This window comes from Cinclus cinclus, chromosome 10 (genome assembly GCF_963662255.1).
Source record: "Cinclus cinclus chromosome 10, bCinCin1.1, whole genome shotgun sequence".
NCBI classification, from domain to species: domain Eukaryota; kingdom Metazoa; phylum Chordata; class Aves; order Passeriformes; family Cinclidae; genus Cinclus; species Cinclus cinclus.
In genome coordinates, this window is record NC_085055.1 from 21,984,506 (window position 1) to 21,999,914 (window position 15,409).

Consider the following 15,409-nt stretch of genomic DNA (forward strand, 5'->3'; position numbering starts at 1 on the left):
CCACGGCAGCGGGGCTCTGCAGGAAATCCACGCAGATGTAGCAGACCCTGACGGGTCGTGCCGCTGATGGCTCCTGCCTGAGCTCTGCCATTGCTGCTCCTGGGCTTGAGTCCCCTCAGCTGCCGCAAGGATTCGAAGGCTCGGCTTCCACTTGCGGCACTCGGAGGTTCCTCAACCTCTCCAGGGACTCAGAGGCTCCTCAGTCACTGGCAGCACTCGGAAGCTCCTCTGTCACTGTCAGGACTCGGAGGTTCCTCCTCGGTCACTGGCAGCACTTAGAGCTTCCTCACTCACTGTCAGGACTCAGAGGCTCCTCAGACGCTGGCAGCACACAGGCTCTCCAGACACTGGCAGCACTCAGGCTCCTCAGATGCTGGCAGCACTCAGAGGCTCCTCACACAGTGGCAGCACTCGGAGGCTCCTCAGCTGCTAGTGGGTCACAGTGTGAGTGTTGGGGCACTGCCCAACGCTGCTGTTTATAGTTACGTGAGTGGTGTCACAGTGATCGTGAGTGGTGACATCACAGGGCTCTGTGTGGCACCCAGGACCGCCCCTGGTGTCACAGTGATCGTGAGTGGTGACATCACAGGGCTCTGTGTGGCACCCAGGACCGCCCCCATGCACAGAGGCAGATCCTGTGGCACAAAGCCCACCTGGCAGTGGGCTGCACACCTCAGTGTTTGCCCAGCATCCTTCCAGGCAGTCCCTGCTGGAGTGGGACTGTGCCAGTCACACTTGCTCACACCTGCTCTGCAGAGCTGCTTTCCATGATGTGTCCTGGTGCCTGGGGCCGCATCTCCCCAGGGGGAGGACTCTGAATGGTACTTGGTTGAATTTCAGGACGTTCCATCAGCTCAATTCTCCAGCTTGTTGAGGTCCTTGTGGGTGCAGAATCACCCTCTGGTGTCTCAGCAGCTCCTCCCACTGTAGGAGATTCCGCAGACGTGCTGAAGGTGCCCTGGGCCCCATTATTCAGGCCACCGGCAAGAAGGAAGAGGACCAGTCCCAGTACTGATGCCTGGGCTACACTGATGATGATCAGCCTCTATCTCAGCTTCATGCTGAGATCAACACCCTCTACTTAAAAGCCAGGATCAACACTTACAATCACTTCCTCTCCTCACAGGGCAGAGCTTATTTGCAAAGTTCCGCCTTTCCCCAGCCCTCTGCTTTCTCCAAACTCATGAGAAAGGTCTGGCTGATCATTTATCAGTCCCACTAAGCATTTTCCCCCTTCAAATACAGCAGCTTTGGAATACAACATAGAGTCTGTTGAATTCTTTGCCTCTTCCACCACTTTTCTTGAAGATACCATCGTAGCACTTACACACCACAGCTGCCTCTTGGAATCATTTGCTGCCCCCTGCAAACAAGCAGGTCCTTTGGCACAGACTCTCCAGCACCAGGCATCTTCGGGGCCCTGCTGCTGCTGCTGCTGCTGCTGCTGCTGCTGCTGCCACCGTAGCCCTGCTGTGAATGGAATGGAAGAGGCTGTGATGACAGCCGGCCACCCCAGCACAGTTACCCACCTGCACTTGGGAAGACTGTGGTCACAGCTCAGTCTGTCCCTGCGATTTCACCTCTCACAGTGAAATCCCACCTGTTTGTCCCACCTTCCCTATCACCTGCTTGGCATTGGCCCAGTGCCAGCTTTTTGTGGCCTTTATGTGCCTTTATGTGCTGCTGAACTCCCCTGTGGCTCAAAGCCAAGCTCCCGGTTACATCTTCTTAACCCCTTCTTTCCAACTTCCCTTGCACATCCTCCTTCTACCCATGGAAAATGGTGGGCCACTCTTCCACTCCTCAGCTCTGCTGTCCCCATCACTACCTGCTTCCCCAACCCAGTCAGGACACCTTTCCATTGTGCCAGCCTTGCAAAGGAACAGTTAATCCTCATTAAATCTTTTACTGGCTGCTGGGCTCCACTCTCACTTACACTGCAGATGCTTCTTCCCAGACCTGAGCAGGCACCTTGCCCACCCAACGACACAGCTTCACCTCCCCACCGTGGCCCAGCCAAGCCAAAGGCTTCCCCAGCTTTGCAGAGCAGCAGCCACTTGATCCCCTCACACAGCAACCTTCACAGCAGCAGTTAGAACCTTCAGGAGTAGCTCCAACCACAGCTTATGGGAGGAAGCCCCTGGCATGAGGATGCTGGAGCCCAGGACAAGCTCAGGATGACAGCACAGGACAGAGGGCCTCTCTCCAGGGACACTGGGTGCTGCCCTGGCAGCATGGCACGGCCTCTGCTTGTCCCCAGGGCATGGCTACATTCCATCCGGGCAGGGCTTGGCTCCCAGAAGGTCTCTCTGCTGCCCTTGCTCAGCAGAGGAGGACAGAGCCAGTCACAAGCGGGGTCTCGGGAAGGGGAAGGTGCTTGCAGGGTTCCCCCATCACTGATGGGTTTGGAGGCACCAGCCCTTCGTGCTGAGAGCAGGGCCAGTGGGAGTGCTTGGGGAACTCAACATGAATTGACTGGTGCCAGTACCAGGGAAGGAGGGGGACTGGAGCCTCGTGCAGCCCAGCAAGGGCACGGCAGCTCAAAAGGCTGTAGCACCAGCTGTCCCTGGTTGTTGCTGGCTCTCAAACAAAGCCCCCACAACTTTCCCTCGACCTCTGGTTGTGTGCCTTCGGGCCAACACACACAGGAAAATTCCAGGGCACAACCAGGACCCTTATCATCACTTCCCCTTCTCTTTCCTGGGTGCCACAGTCTAGTTTCCATGCACAAGGAGATTCAAGGCAAACGGGGATCTCTTTGAATCCTCCTCTCCCGCCTATGCACACCTGAACACGCCTCTGTCAGCGCCACCCTGGGCTCCTGGGCAGCACTGGAACACGGCCCCTGCCCAGTCCAGGACCGTCAAGCTGTCTCGCACAGAAGGTGGGACAGCAGTTATCAGAGAGCTTGACACAGTCCATCCCTTTGTTCCTCCCACCCGAGATCTCCTCCGGCAGTAGCCAAAGACAAGCTGCAGTAAGTCACGTGCAAGTCCTGTCCTTGGAACAGGCTGGCAGCAGCCAGGGCCTGGCAGCCAGCACAGCCCGGGCAGCAGCAGCAAGGGCTCCCGGCTGCTTTAGTCCCTCCAGTTCAGCTGGAGCAGCTTGTGCTGAGCTCCAGAGCCCTGCATGCAGAGGGAGCACTTGAGCCAAGCCCAGGCAGCCCCAGGAGTCCCCCCAGCTGGCAGGAGGCCACAAGCAGCTTTCCTCAGCCCAGCCTCTCGCAGTCCCCGAAGTCCCCTCATCGTCCTTCCCACCCCAACTCCCTCACACAGCTCCAGCTGCAGCCTGAACCCCCAGGCCACCCCACGAACACAAGGCCTCTCTCCTAGAGATGGCAGGGGACAAAAGGCCAAACTGGAAAGAACACCCAGCTCCTTCCTTAGAGAGCAGCCTTACTTCCATCTGAAGCGATTCCTAACACCTTAACATCTCTGGGAGTGCACCTCTCTTTTCAAGCCCAGCGAGAGCCTAAGGCTTCTTCCTCCTCCAGCTACCCCCAGTGAGTCAGAGCCATGTAACACTGACAACTCCATCAGCCCCTACTGCTAACCTGTGCCTGCAGTAGAAGCAGAATTAAACTCTTTCAGACCAGAATGGTAATTGAATCAGTTTAATATACAGTCAGCATATTGGAAATGCACTTGAAACTTACAGTATTGCTAAGAGATGTGGCGATTGAGCCCAAGACCACCTTTCTAGAAAGGCACAGAGAGGTAGGAGAGTTGGGGCATTTGCCCAGATTAGTTGCAAGTGAGAAGGTGCACATAAGTCCTTCCTCCTGGAAGCACCAGACTACCAGAAACTTGTGCTCTTTGAGAGGACTGCTAATGTGCTGGGATAAGTGCAGGCACCTGGAGTGACAGCCAAAGCCTTCTGATGACCCATATGTCAGGAAACTCTTGCTGGCTTTTGCATATACTAAAAGAAAAAAAAAAGGGGGGGGGGGGGGGGGCAGAGCAGAACAGCCTAGCCCTGTGTGCATCAAGTTTTCTTGGTGAGGCAGGAGTGAGGGAAATGTGTGATGTTGCTTTTGACCCTGGCTGGGACAAGGACTGCTACGTGCATTGCTTTGGACACCACAACCACTCCAGGGGTGAGTGAGAAGAAATCCTCCAGTACTGTCACCACGGTTCCTTGCACCAGCAGGGCAAGAGCAAAGGTCTGACCAAACCAAGCACCTGGAGTGGGGACAATGGTGTCACCAAATATCTGGGTCATCCCCTGTGGCAGTTGAAGTGGCACCATGGTGGTGGGGGGGAAGCCTGGAGACTTTTGGCTCTGCAGAAGGCACTGTTCACCAAGGTGGGTGGGTCTGGAGATGCTAATTCTCAAATTTTGCATAAGGGTTCTCTTCCTTGAACAGGCCTAGAAGAGATGAGAGATTTGTTCAGACAGCAGCTCCCATACTGGTCACTGCCAGCAAGAAAACCAGTCCTGGGAAACAACTTTGTCATTTGAGCATCCTCAAGCCTCCCAGCTGCAGTTCTCCCAAAACACCTGCTCTTCCTTGAGCAGTGCCCACAGTCAGCAGTGTTTCACTCTCCCATTCTGCACAAGAGGAGACATCCATTGAGAAGCTTGACCTGATGGCAGCTTGACCTCTCCCAGGCAGTCCATGTACAGTCCAGGTAAAGCAGCCTGGCTAATCTTCCAGAGTGCTCTCTCTGCACACCCCTTCTGTCAGACTGGGCTTACAAGCAGAGAGCCCAGACTCAAATGAAATTAAAATTGTTCTTAGAGTTGCTTCCCTGCTCCTGCATTGAGACTAGGAAACAGCAAGGCAGGGTATGGGGCTGACTTTTGGGCTAGCAATGAGCCATATGCCACGCTATTTGCTGCATTCCCAGCTCAACACTTTTGAAGAACAGCCACAAAGAACAAGACTGCAAACTCTGGGGTCAGGCTGCAGCAAGACAGCCCTGACATGCCAAGACAGTCTCAGAGAACAGCGCTTCCACAGGCAGGTGATTCCCTCACCAAGGGGCAAGTGCTTCCCCACCCTTCAGGCACAGCTTTGCCTGCTCTTTTTTCCCTGAAGAAGCCAGCCCATCCAGAGGCCCTGGGATCTCCTGCCTAACCTGGACCTGCAGCAGGCAGCACCTGCAGGCAGAGGAAAGGTCTCTAGCCTTCCCTACAGCCCCTGCAAAGGCAGAGACCACCATGTGCAGCATGCATGAGCCAAACTGCTCCACAGCCAGACGCTGGCAGAGCCCACAGCAGTCCCAGTGGGCAGACTGGAGGGACCCTCCCCTGCACAGAGCAGCTGGCTGTTCCCTGCTTCCTTCCCAGCTGATGTTCCTCCTCAGGTAGGTCCAGATCTGGGCTAGGTCCATGGGACCCACCTGAGGGACAGTCCAGCCCAGGAGGGAGGCTGTGCACTCCCGTCCCCAGGGGACTGAGACACCTCCTCGGGAAGTACTGCCAGCACAGAGGACCAGTGGGATTGGGGTGGGATTGGTGCCTGCTCTGTGCTCCTGCAGCTGTGGACATTCTGATTCCTACCAGGCCATACACCCCAGGCTGAAGGCTTCCCAGCCACTTGCTCACCACAGGGATTCTGGAGGGCTGTGCCTGAAGGGTAACAGCATTAGGATGGTGCTGTGTCTGCCAGCTTCTGTTTCTCCCCTCCAGTCAAGCTTCTCTTACATGGTAAGCTTGGAGGACACATTCTGGGGAACATTAAACACTTCCTCTTCCCTGCCCAGGAAAAACAGCCCTTGTTTGGGCTCACACACCATGACCCCAGTATCTCTACACTTGCTCTGAGCCAACAAAAGCAGGGACCATGTTTTCCTGGTGACCAGGTCTCATCTACAGCTGTAACCATGGCAAGGAGCACAGTTACTGAGGCTGCTTCATCTAAAAGCTTCGTTTGAATCACTCATGTCAGCACTGTACCGTATTTTCTTCGGATTTCATCATGCCGTGATTTCATCTCTGCTCTCCTGCAAGAAGCAAACAGAAAAGCCATGAGTCAGTAACTGGTGATACAAAACAGAACAAGAAGAGCCAGAGCCCTTTGCTTATTCCCAACCAAATGAGCTCCAGGCTGGTAGGTTTGCTCAGCCTCCCACCTCCTGGAGGCTCTCGGACCACCAGAGCCCACACACACCAGCAGTCCTCAGGGAGCTGCATACACAATACTTGTGATGCTACATCCACAAGTCACCCCAGCATGATTTCTCAAGAGGCTTGTGTGTCAGCAAGAGCTGAAGCAGCCACTGTCTGCATATGTTGAGCCCCATATGCCTTCTGATGGCACAGACAGGAGCCAAATCATTCTGCAGCCTCAGGGCCTGTGGTACAAAGCTCACCTCTCCTCCTGCCTCACCCGCCTCTTCTCCCGCTCCCGGGCTGCCCTCTCATCGTCCTTGTCTGGCCTGGCAGACAGAAAAGCCCCTTAGTGCATTCAGCATTCAGTTCTGCAGCAGCACATGGCTGCATCTGAGCTGCTCCACAGAATCAGGGGACCCCCCCCCCCAATACTTGCTTTTTGCTCTTTTTCTTACAACAGCAGCAGCAGCAACAGACCCCCAGCATGATCAGAAGTGTTCCTCCTACCACGGACATTGCAATGATCAGGGCTTCAAAGTTCACTAAAGGATTTGACAAAACGTGTTTAGTACACACGGACACAGCTGCCTGGAGTTACAATACAGGATCACAGAATCATGAATGATAGGAAAGCACTCTAAGATCATCAAGTCCAACTGCTCCCCCAGCACTGCCAGGTCTTCCAGTAAACCATGTCCCTGAGAGCAACAGCTCTGTGTTTTTTGAACGCTTCAGGGATGGTAATTCTACCACTGCCCTGGGCAGCCCATTCCACTCTCTGACCACCCTCTGAGTGAAGAACTGCTTTTCCTAATATTCAACTTTAACCTCCCCTGGTGCAGCTTGAGGCCATTTCCTCTTATCCTACATCCATTTTCTCTTGTCCTGTTTATGAACATACAACTACTGTCACCAGCAGCTTCAGTCACTGGGCTGGAGATGTGTAACCACCTGGGAAAACAAATGGACATTGTTAGCTGTAGATATACCCAGTGTTGGTACCTGCAAATAAACACCAGCTGAGTACATGTACCTGCTAACAGGAGTGCTCAGTTACTGACTATGAAGAAAGGCAAGGAAAAATGCACTCAGGTCAAACTCCTCTGGCAGAAATGGGAGCAAAGTTATCTTAATCACTAATCCAGGTAAAATGTTACCATCAACGGAAAAATCCCAGCAAACTGAAGGTTTCAGGGCTAAGAAAGGACCTCTGACAGGGGGGAAATACTGTCCATGGGAGTCAGCCTCAGAAGTCATCTCGAGATGAGCACTTACAGGCATCTGAAGTCCTTGAGCAAGAGAAAAATTGCAACAAGATCTGTAGGGATTAATGTACTTGGGGCCAGCAGTGCTGCCCAGGCAGCTGAAGGCCAAGTCTTGCTTTCTGCACCTGACTGCCATATCTCCCCAGGCCTGGGGGGAACTGCTTGCTCACACACAGAACAAAACCGGCTGGAACATGGTGAAGCAGCAGCCATGAGCCTGGGACCCTGATCATCCTACTCAGCTCCTGCAGTAGAGACAACAGCCAAAACAGACACATCTAGGTGCCAAATGATGTATGATTCAGGCGGTTCAGAGACTCGAGCCTGTGGAAATATTTGTTTAAGAGCTACTTTGCACACGACAGCCAGGTTACAGAAATCTCAGTGCAATGGCTCAGAGCACTTTAGAAGGTGATTTAGTCCAAGTCCCTGCCATGGCCAGGGACATCTTTCACTAGACCAGGCTGTTAACAGTTCTATCCAACCTGACCTTGAATATTTCCAGGGATGGGGCATTCACCATCTCTCTGGGCAATCTTGGCCAGTGCTTCATCACTGTCATTGTAAGAAACTTCTTCTTTTTATCTGTTCTAAATAGATCCTCTTTTAGGTATTCCGCGCTGACATGACTCCACCACTGAAATTGTTTCCAAAGCCTGCAGCAGCATCAGTGCTTCTGGAACCCTTTGGGGGTTTCAGGACGAGCCTGGCGTTCAGCCCCCCCCCTCCCCACACAGAGCAATCTATGGCAGAGCACGACGCACTCCTTCAGCTGATGACAGAGCCTAAGTCACACGCACCAGAAATGCAGACTCACGTTAAGAGCTAATCTTCCACGGGACTCATCTCCTCTATAGCAAGTTTTGCAAGCTAAGGAAAGTGCTCTTTTACAATGAAACCTTTTGTGAAGCTGATCACATCAAAACTAGTATTTCAAGGTCTGACACAAGTTTCAGGAAAGCATACCACAGGGCTCACAAACAGGAGATTCTTCCTCCACAAGCATAAGAGCAGTTTGAACTCTTGTGGGCAGACAAGAGAGCCCTGCCTCGAGCACAGCACATGACAGGCAACGACAATTCAGCTCAAGGCTCCTCAGCAAGGGGGTGGGTGAGCATAACCAAGCCCCAGCTTCCTTCCTCCCTGCTCCAGCCCCCAGAACCTCACTCCTGTCTGAGCATGAACATACACTAAGCTTGGTCGAAAACAAGGCACTAATCTCCCCAGAAATCCTTCAGAAAACCCAGCAGCAAGGAGAGGCAGCCAAGAGCCAGCTGTCCTCCAGACCAAGCTCCTAGAAGAGACCTGCACATGCAGGGGTAGTTCTAGAGAACGTTGATTTCTCAGGTGCATAAGAGCTGAGCAGCACTCCAGTACACTCAGCACTAGAAGCACCAAGAGGTTCCCAAAGAAGTCACCACACCTCTGGTTCCAGGAGCCCACCTGGGCCAGCAGCCGTGTGAAGAGCCAGAAGCAGTGCACGGAGCCACGTGCCAGCTGCAGAGGACAGATCTCCTGGGATTCAGACACCAGCAAGGCCCACAGAGAACCTTCCACTCCCCGGCGCTAGCCACGTCTGGAGCCTCCATCACACCAAAGCATACGGGATGTATTTTGGAGTAGCTAAATCTTCACAGGTCCTGCTTGCCAGAAGGCTGGCAACTGCTCCCACTCCGCTTCCCCGCCCACACTTCAGGAAGTTTGCACAACCTTGACTGACTTCAGCCTGTCATTGCTACACTGGCAGAGAGATGGGGAGGCAGGGGAAGCTCCCACCAGCAGCAAGCTCTCACAGTCATTACCCCAGGCTGGCACTTACCCCAGCAGACTCCCCAGCGCGCAGAGCGGAGCTCACACAGCTCGGCCGGGGGAAGGATTCTTCGCACGGGGTATTCAATGCACCTTCTGGTGCTGGCACACCACAGGCACTAGAACACAGCAACCAGGCAGCACAGTGTTACTGGGGCAATGCCAGTGACCCGCACTTTGCTTTGGCAGCCACAGCACAGAGCCACTGCTGCTGGCTCACGACAACCAGATACCACCCAGCAGCAACTGGGTGCTCAGGAGGAACAGCTAGGTCAGCACAGATCACAGCAGCAGAGGCAGGCAAGGGGAGTGCAGGGTTCTAGAGCAAGTAAAGATGCTGAGAATCCTTCTCCTGGTTTAGAATCATAGACTATCCTGAGCTGGAAGGGACTCACAAGGATTATTGCGCCAACTGCTGGCCCTGCCCAGGACAGCCTTAAGAATGCCACCATGGCTTGCACAATTAATAACACAAATCCTTTGTGTTTATTTCTGGGAGAAGAAGAAGAAAGCCTTTGAGACAAAGCACTCTACACACACAAAGCTGATGAGCAGGAGAGGTGTGTGTGTGTGTGTGTGTGTGTGCCCAGCCACTACCTGACTATCTGCAGAGCTTTGCACACTCCTCTCCTGGTGCCTCCAACCCCCAAGCCCAGCTTTCAGCAGGGTTTGCTCAAACTGGTTCTGGCTACATCAGCTGCAAGATCTGACTCCAGTTCAAGTTTGCTGATATCTGCGACAAGGCAGCGGAGACTGGCAGGACACCAGCACACATCCTGCATCCACCCAGTGCCATGGCACAGACTGCTGGAGGGGAACTTGACCAGCCAGTTCAGCCCACTCAGAGCCTTCTCCAAACACGTCGCCCATCCACGAGGAAGCAGCTCAGCAATTCCATTACTCTAATCAAAAAGCACACAACAAAACCCACCCCAGTTTCTAGCAACCTCCTTCCAGAGCACCAGAGAGGAACTGCCCTCTCACCCTCACAGCTGGGTGGAATTTGCAGCACGTCTGGGACAAGGCCAGGGGACCAGCCCTCCTTCCAGGAAGGAAACGTTTTTCAGGCATGCTGAGAGGTTGGGAGTCTCACTGCTGCTACTCACGGTGACATTTTTCAGGCACTCCTCACAGCTCCTGTTCGTGTACTGGTGACAATCTGCAGGAAGGAAAAAAGGCACTTGAGGACTTTTAAGAGCTTTGGTGGTTTAAAGCTTTGGGCTCCTCCAAGCCTGCTCCAACCCACCACTGGACCAGCAGCAATGTGTGCTGCTGCTGCAAGAGCCACCAGCTTCAGCATGCACTCTGTGGCACAGTGGGAGGCCCAAATGCAAGTGGAAGTTCATCTGCCTTGCTCTGCTGACAAAGCCCTCAGCTGTGAGTTCCTCTACTGGGTTTTATTTCCCTAAAAGCCTGAGCATCTGCTATGGCAGTGGGGCAACCAGGGGACACAACTAGAGTTGGTCTGGAGGGACCCTATGAGGATGGAGGCAAGCACTGGGTAGGTGGTACAGTCCTGTAGCACCAGATAATGGAGCAGCTCAAGTAAACAAGTCCCAGACATAGCAGTTGCTACCAGGAGAAGCAGAGGAGCACACAGGGACACACAGAACTACAGATCCTGCAGGAGATCTCCTGCTGCACACGACGGCCATACCCCACCCCAGCCAGTTCATCCAAATCCTCCTTCAGCAGGACACAGTCCAGACAATGGGAGCAGCACTGCAGCCAAAATCTATGCTCATGTTCAGAACCTCTTTCCACCTCCATCTGGCAGAGGAAGACCTCAGTTCTATAGACACAGGTGGCTCTCAGGTCTAGTGCCACCATGGATGTTGGCATCCTCCCACAGGATGCATCCAGCTGGGCAGGGGAATGGATATTGGAATGGAATGGATATTGGAATAAGCAGGGGAATGGTCTGAACCTGAACACATGACAAGCTGGCCCAGTCCAGCCCCCTTTCTGAGCTTAGCTACAGCTCCCAGCAGCACTCTTAGAAAATTTCTTCCTACAGGATATTCACCTGCAACTCACTGGTGTGCTTCCCCAGATCTTCAGAAAGGGTGGTTTGCCAAGCCCTCAAGAATGAGCCATTTAAAACTGACTCCTGCCTAAGAGTCTAAGCAGCAGCCTGTTTGACAGTGGTTTGAAAAGGAAAACTCAAATCAGTTTGCCTGACCACTCACTGCTGGATGAAGGATCTCTGCTTTGCAGTGTCGTAATCAGGAAAAAATCAGTCCCGGAGGTGCTTGTTTTCCACTCTCACAATCAGCAAAGCTGCATTTTCTCCCTCCAGCTGGCAGGAACCCTCAGCTATGACCCACTGTCAGCAGTCACATGCTCTGTGCAGCCTTCCAAACAACCGGGCAATTGATTAACATAGCTCAGATAAGGCTGTTTACACACCCAGAGAGGCTGAGATTGCAGATTTTAAACACTCCGAAGCTGCATCCCCATTCCTTCAACTGAGGCTGGAAAAGCAAAATGGCACCTGTGCTGCCCGGGGACTGTTCCTTACCAGGAGCCACAAAACACCCTCCCACACCACAGAAGGCCAGTGGTGGGCAAAAGTAGAACCTGTGGTTTTAACTGGGCTTTGCTTTCCCCTTCTCCTGGCATCCCTAGCTGGGGACCATCCTCCAAGCCATTAAGTCAAAGCCACCCACTTACAGCTGTTTGGGAATGGGCTGCTTCAAGGACACTGCAGCCCTTCAGGATTTGGTTTGTCCAAATACCCCATCTCAGGTGACCAGACAGCTCTCATGGGATGGCAGCACTGCACTCCTCAGGGACACAAACAGGACAGCAGCTCTTGCTGTGCTAGAAGCCACTTGGGAAATGCTTTTGACAGCTGGCTACAAGAGGAGTGAAGTGAATGGCTTGGGTGGAAGGAAGAGCAAAACGTGCTGGTCTTCAGCTTCCTCCCTAACAGAGCTACCATGCAGGTGTCATCACACGGAGAACAGTTCCTGGCTTGGAAGAGGGGGCAGACTCCTTAGGACACTCTGAAGGCAGTCATCTCCACCCTTAGCTTCTTCTCCACCTGGTGCAGCACCTCTGGGGGCTATGCTCCGTCCCCCACCCACTAAGGAGGAGCAGCCAGACACCCGCTGCTCCCCACCCATACATATCCGACAACCCTCATCTTCTTCCTGGTCTGAGGCTGCCCCAGCCAGTCACCCCCACCCTCCAAAGGGCCATCAGCAGGAGCCTGGCTGCCCGCTGCTCCTGGTCAGGGAAGGTAAGCAGCTGTGTCACCTGAGCTGTTATCATCACTAAATCATGGAATCACAGAATGGTTTGGATAGAAGGGCTTTAAGCCCATCTTGTCTCACCCCCCGCCCCTCCGCCATGGGCAGGGACACCTTCCACTATCCCAGGTTGCTCCAAGTCCTGTCCAACCTGGCCTTGGACACTTCCAGGGACGGGACAACCATAGATCTTATGGGCATCTAAATTCCATCGCAGAAGAAACTGGAAAAGCAGCGAGCTAAGCACCACTTCCAGCATCCACTCTACTTTCCCGAACTCTCGAAGGGACGCACCAGGCTGCAGCGGATCCCACCCTGCGGAAGGACAGGGCCTTCCCTCCCAGCTCGCACTGACCGGCGTCCACCCGCACCCGGGCGGCCCGTGGGGTGCCCGCCTGTTTCCCGCCCCGGCCATCCCACAGAAACAGGACCCAAAGCAGCTGCCCGGCCGGTATTTCGGGGTGATGTACGAACAGCACCGCCCAGCCCCACAGCGGTCACCGCTTACCTCCGGCCGCGTCCTGCGCGGTGACGGCGGCGGGCAGCAGGGCCAGGGCGAGCGCGCAGAGCCGCAGCAGAACCGGGGCCATGGCGGAGCGCGGCCGGGACGCGCCGGGGGCGGAACCGCCGAGGTTGTAGCGCCGGCCGGGGGCGGGCCGGGGGCGGAGGGCCAGAGGGGCTACCGTGCTGAGCAGCCGGCCGGGGTAAGGGCTGGGGGGCGGTGGGTGGAGGAGCTGGTGCGGGCGGAGAGACCCCCGGAGCTGCCGGAGCCTAGCGGGAGCGCGCCCGCAGGAGGGGGCCAGACTCCCGCGGGAGCAGCAGGAGGATGGCAAGGAGAGGGAGACAGCCGGCCTTTCCATAACCTCCCCGGGTTCATCTCCCCCGGAGAACCACCGCCTGCCTCGGCGCAAACCCACCCCAAAGCGTCTCGCAACCCTTCCCGCACCGTTTATAGCACGGAAGCACGGTCATGGTAAAATGAGTATTAGTTGTCATGACACGCCACGGTGTGATGAGGGAGTGGAGTTTTATTGAAGACTTTGGTATCGTTCGTGCTGAAGTAAAACATATAGCCTGGTCCAGGAGAGGAGGACTTTTGCTCTTCAGTGGCTTAGAGCAGCGCCCGAAGGTTAAAGAACAGCTTTATCCGTGGGATGACCAAGGTACCACAGCATCCAAGGCTTTGAGACCCTCCCAGCCTCGTCTGGTGTCCCAGGTCAGTCACTGGAGCCCGAGTGGCTGAAGGGACACCTGGATCGATAGACAGGCAGAAACAGCGACTTGGCCAATCTCCAAGTGATTGGAGATCTGTTAGTGTGAGTCTAGTGCTCAGTCAAGTTCTGTTTTACTTGATGGATGTAAGAACCTCATAAAAAAAAAACATTTGGGTGCCCTGATTTGGCTGGGACATCTTATGCCCATGAATAAATATTTACAGTTGTAATTCTAAGCTTTGCATCCCAACCTGGCACCTTGGTCAGCACAGGCCAGACACAAATTTTGTGGCACACAGCATGATAGGAGCTCCCTCCTGGGCAAAACCAAACACCCCTGGCCTCACACCCATATGTTTCAACATTTGAGACACTAGAAGCTGCATCAGTATAATTGAGGCTTTTCACACGCTGTAGGTCAGGAGTGAACTGGGTGCTCCCCTGGCACCCCCAAATGTTCCCTCGAGGTGCAGGTAGGAGCAGGCACAGGCAGCAGGATGGAGAGATGTGACTTAACCTGGTACTGGCACTGTGGCCAGACCCTCCCTGAGGTGTAGGTTGAGGGACTAAGCACTGCACGGGTGATTCTCTTTGGGAAAACTGGCTGGGTTTTGGAGGGCAGGTGGGGATGAGGGGTGATGTGAAGGTACCCACCGGTGGGTGTGCATGTCAGGGAAGAGCTCTGGCTTGGAGAGTTACTGACACTGCCGTATGGAGAGAAAGAAGAAAATATTTTCAATTGCCCTAAACACAATGAAGATGATAACTAATATTTTTCAGCGAAACCTCAAAGAAAGCATTCCCATAGCTTGAACAAGCAACAACACTGGCCACCACTGGCTGCGTTGTGGAGCTCATGGTCCATCTGCTGGAAAAGCTTTGCTTTCCCTGCCGTGTTCTTGGTGTCCTTGAGAGCCAGATGGACTGGCTGCCGCTGACAGTGCTCCTGCAGGCTGGGAGCACAGGTGGCCAAAGGCGGGCGGTCGGCTGAACCACGGGATGTGGGAGCTGAAGCACGGGATGCGGGGGCTGAGCCTGGCATGTGCGTGACACAGAGGTGCGTTCCTTTCACCGCCGCGGGCGAGCGCTCTGGTGCCGGCAGCCGTCTCTTGCCTGTGCTTCAGATTTTGGCAGCTCCTCAGGGAGAAACACGAGGCTTTTCATGTGTGATGGGAGCTCGGGCTGTTAAAGACGTGGAACCTGTGCATTTGCTGCTCCAAAAGCAGCTGGTGCTTGAAGTCGGACAGCCACTCCTGTCACCCTGGCATTCGCTGGTGCAGGGGAGTCTCCCTGAAACTCCCTCTGGGGCTGAGCACCCGAGTCACTGCTGGATGGTTTGGGAGGCACGAGGAAGCATCAACTGAACCATTTCTGTTTGCAAAGTACTCCATTCCTTCGTCGTGAGTCGATCCATGAAGCAACACCTGGATTACAAATCATCCCAGTGGCATGGGCAGGGATCCAGGCAGCGGGAGCAGGCAAGGAGCTGACAGGAAAGTCGGGGGAGACCGGAATACCACTCTGATCCCAGTGGCCTTTCCTCTCCCTCTCCTTATTTGTCTCTGAGGGGGATTTTCAAACCCTTCAAGATGGCCTCAAGTGGTTTCCAAGGCGACAGTGCTAGAGTCATCACTGCCATGGAAACCCTCTCTTTGGCATCATATAAATATTTCCCTTGAAGGAGGCTGGATGAGTGGGCGATGCACTATTTTCTAGCACTCCCTGGCTGCAACAGGACAACCTCCAGGAGATGGGAGGGAGCTTGGGAGGTTAAAATTAGCTTGCCATGCCAGCTGGCAATGGAAAGAGG

The 15,409-nt window shown here is 54.4% G+C and overlaps 1 protein-coding gene across 1 annotated transcript; it reads right to left on the reverse strand.

Annotated features, from left to right (window-relative positions):
* Positions 1-3,915: 3,915 nt before the first annotated feature.
* PTTG1IP (PTTG1 interacting protein) lies at positions 3,916-12,975 on the reverse strand. The gene is made up of 7 exons (XM_062499286.1): positions 12,894-12,975; positions 10,238-10,290; positions 9,142-9,250; positions 6,494-6,599; positions 6,318-6,383; positions 5,902-5,948; positions 3,916-4,368 (listed from the first exon to the last, which is right to left on the reverse strand). The coding sequence occupies exons 1-7, from the start codon at positions 12,973-12,975 to the stop codon at positions 4,325-4,327; spliced, it is 507 nt and encodes a 168-aa protein (XP_062355270.1). The 3' UTR covers positions 3,916-4,324.
* Positions 12,976-15,409: the final 2,434 nt, after the last annotated feature.

What these genes read in the sequence shown, in the direction of transcription:
- PTTG1IP (XM_062499286.1), bottom strand. Translation starts at nt 12,975, where the DNA reads ATGGCCCCGGTTCTGCTGCGGCTCTGCGCGCTCGCCCTGGCCCTGCTG. An exon ending in GCGCTGGGGAGTCTGCTGGG is followed by an intron (nt 6,600 to 9,141) that starts GTAAGTGCCAGC and finishes CAAATCCTTTAG; the next exon opens with TGAACTTTGAAGCCCTGATC. An exon ending in TGTAAGAAAAAGAGCAAAAA is followed by an intron (nt 6,384 to 6,493) that starts GCAAGTATTGGG and finishes TCTGTCTGCCAG; the next exon opens with GCCAGACAAGGACGATGAGA.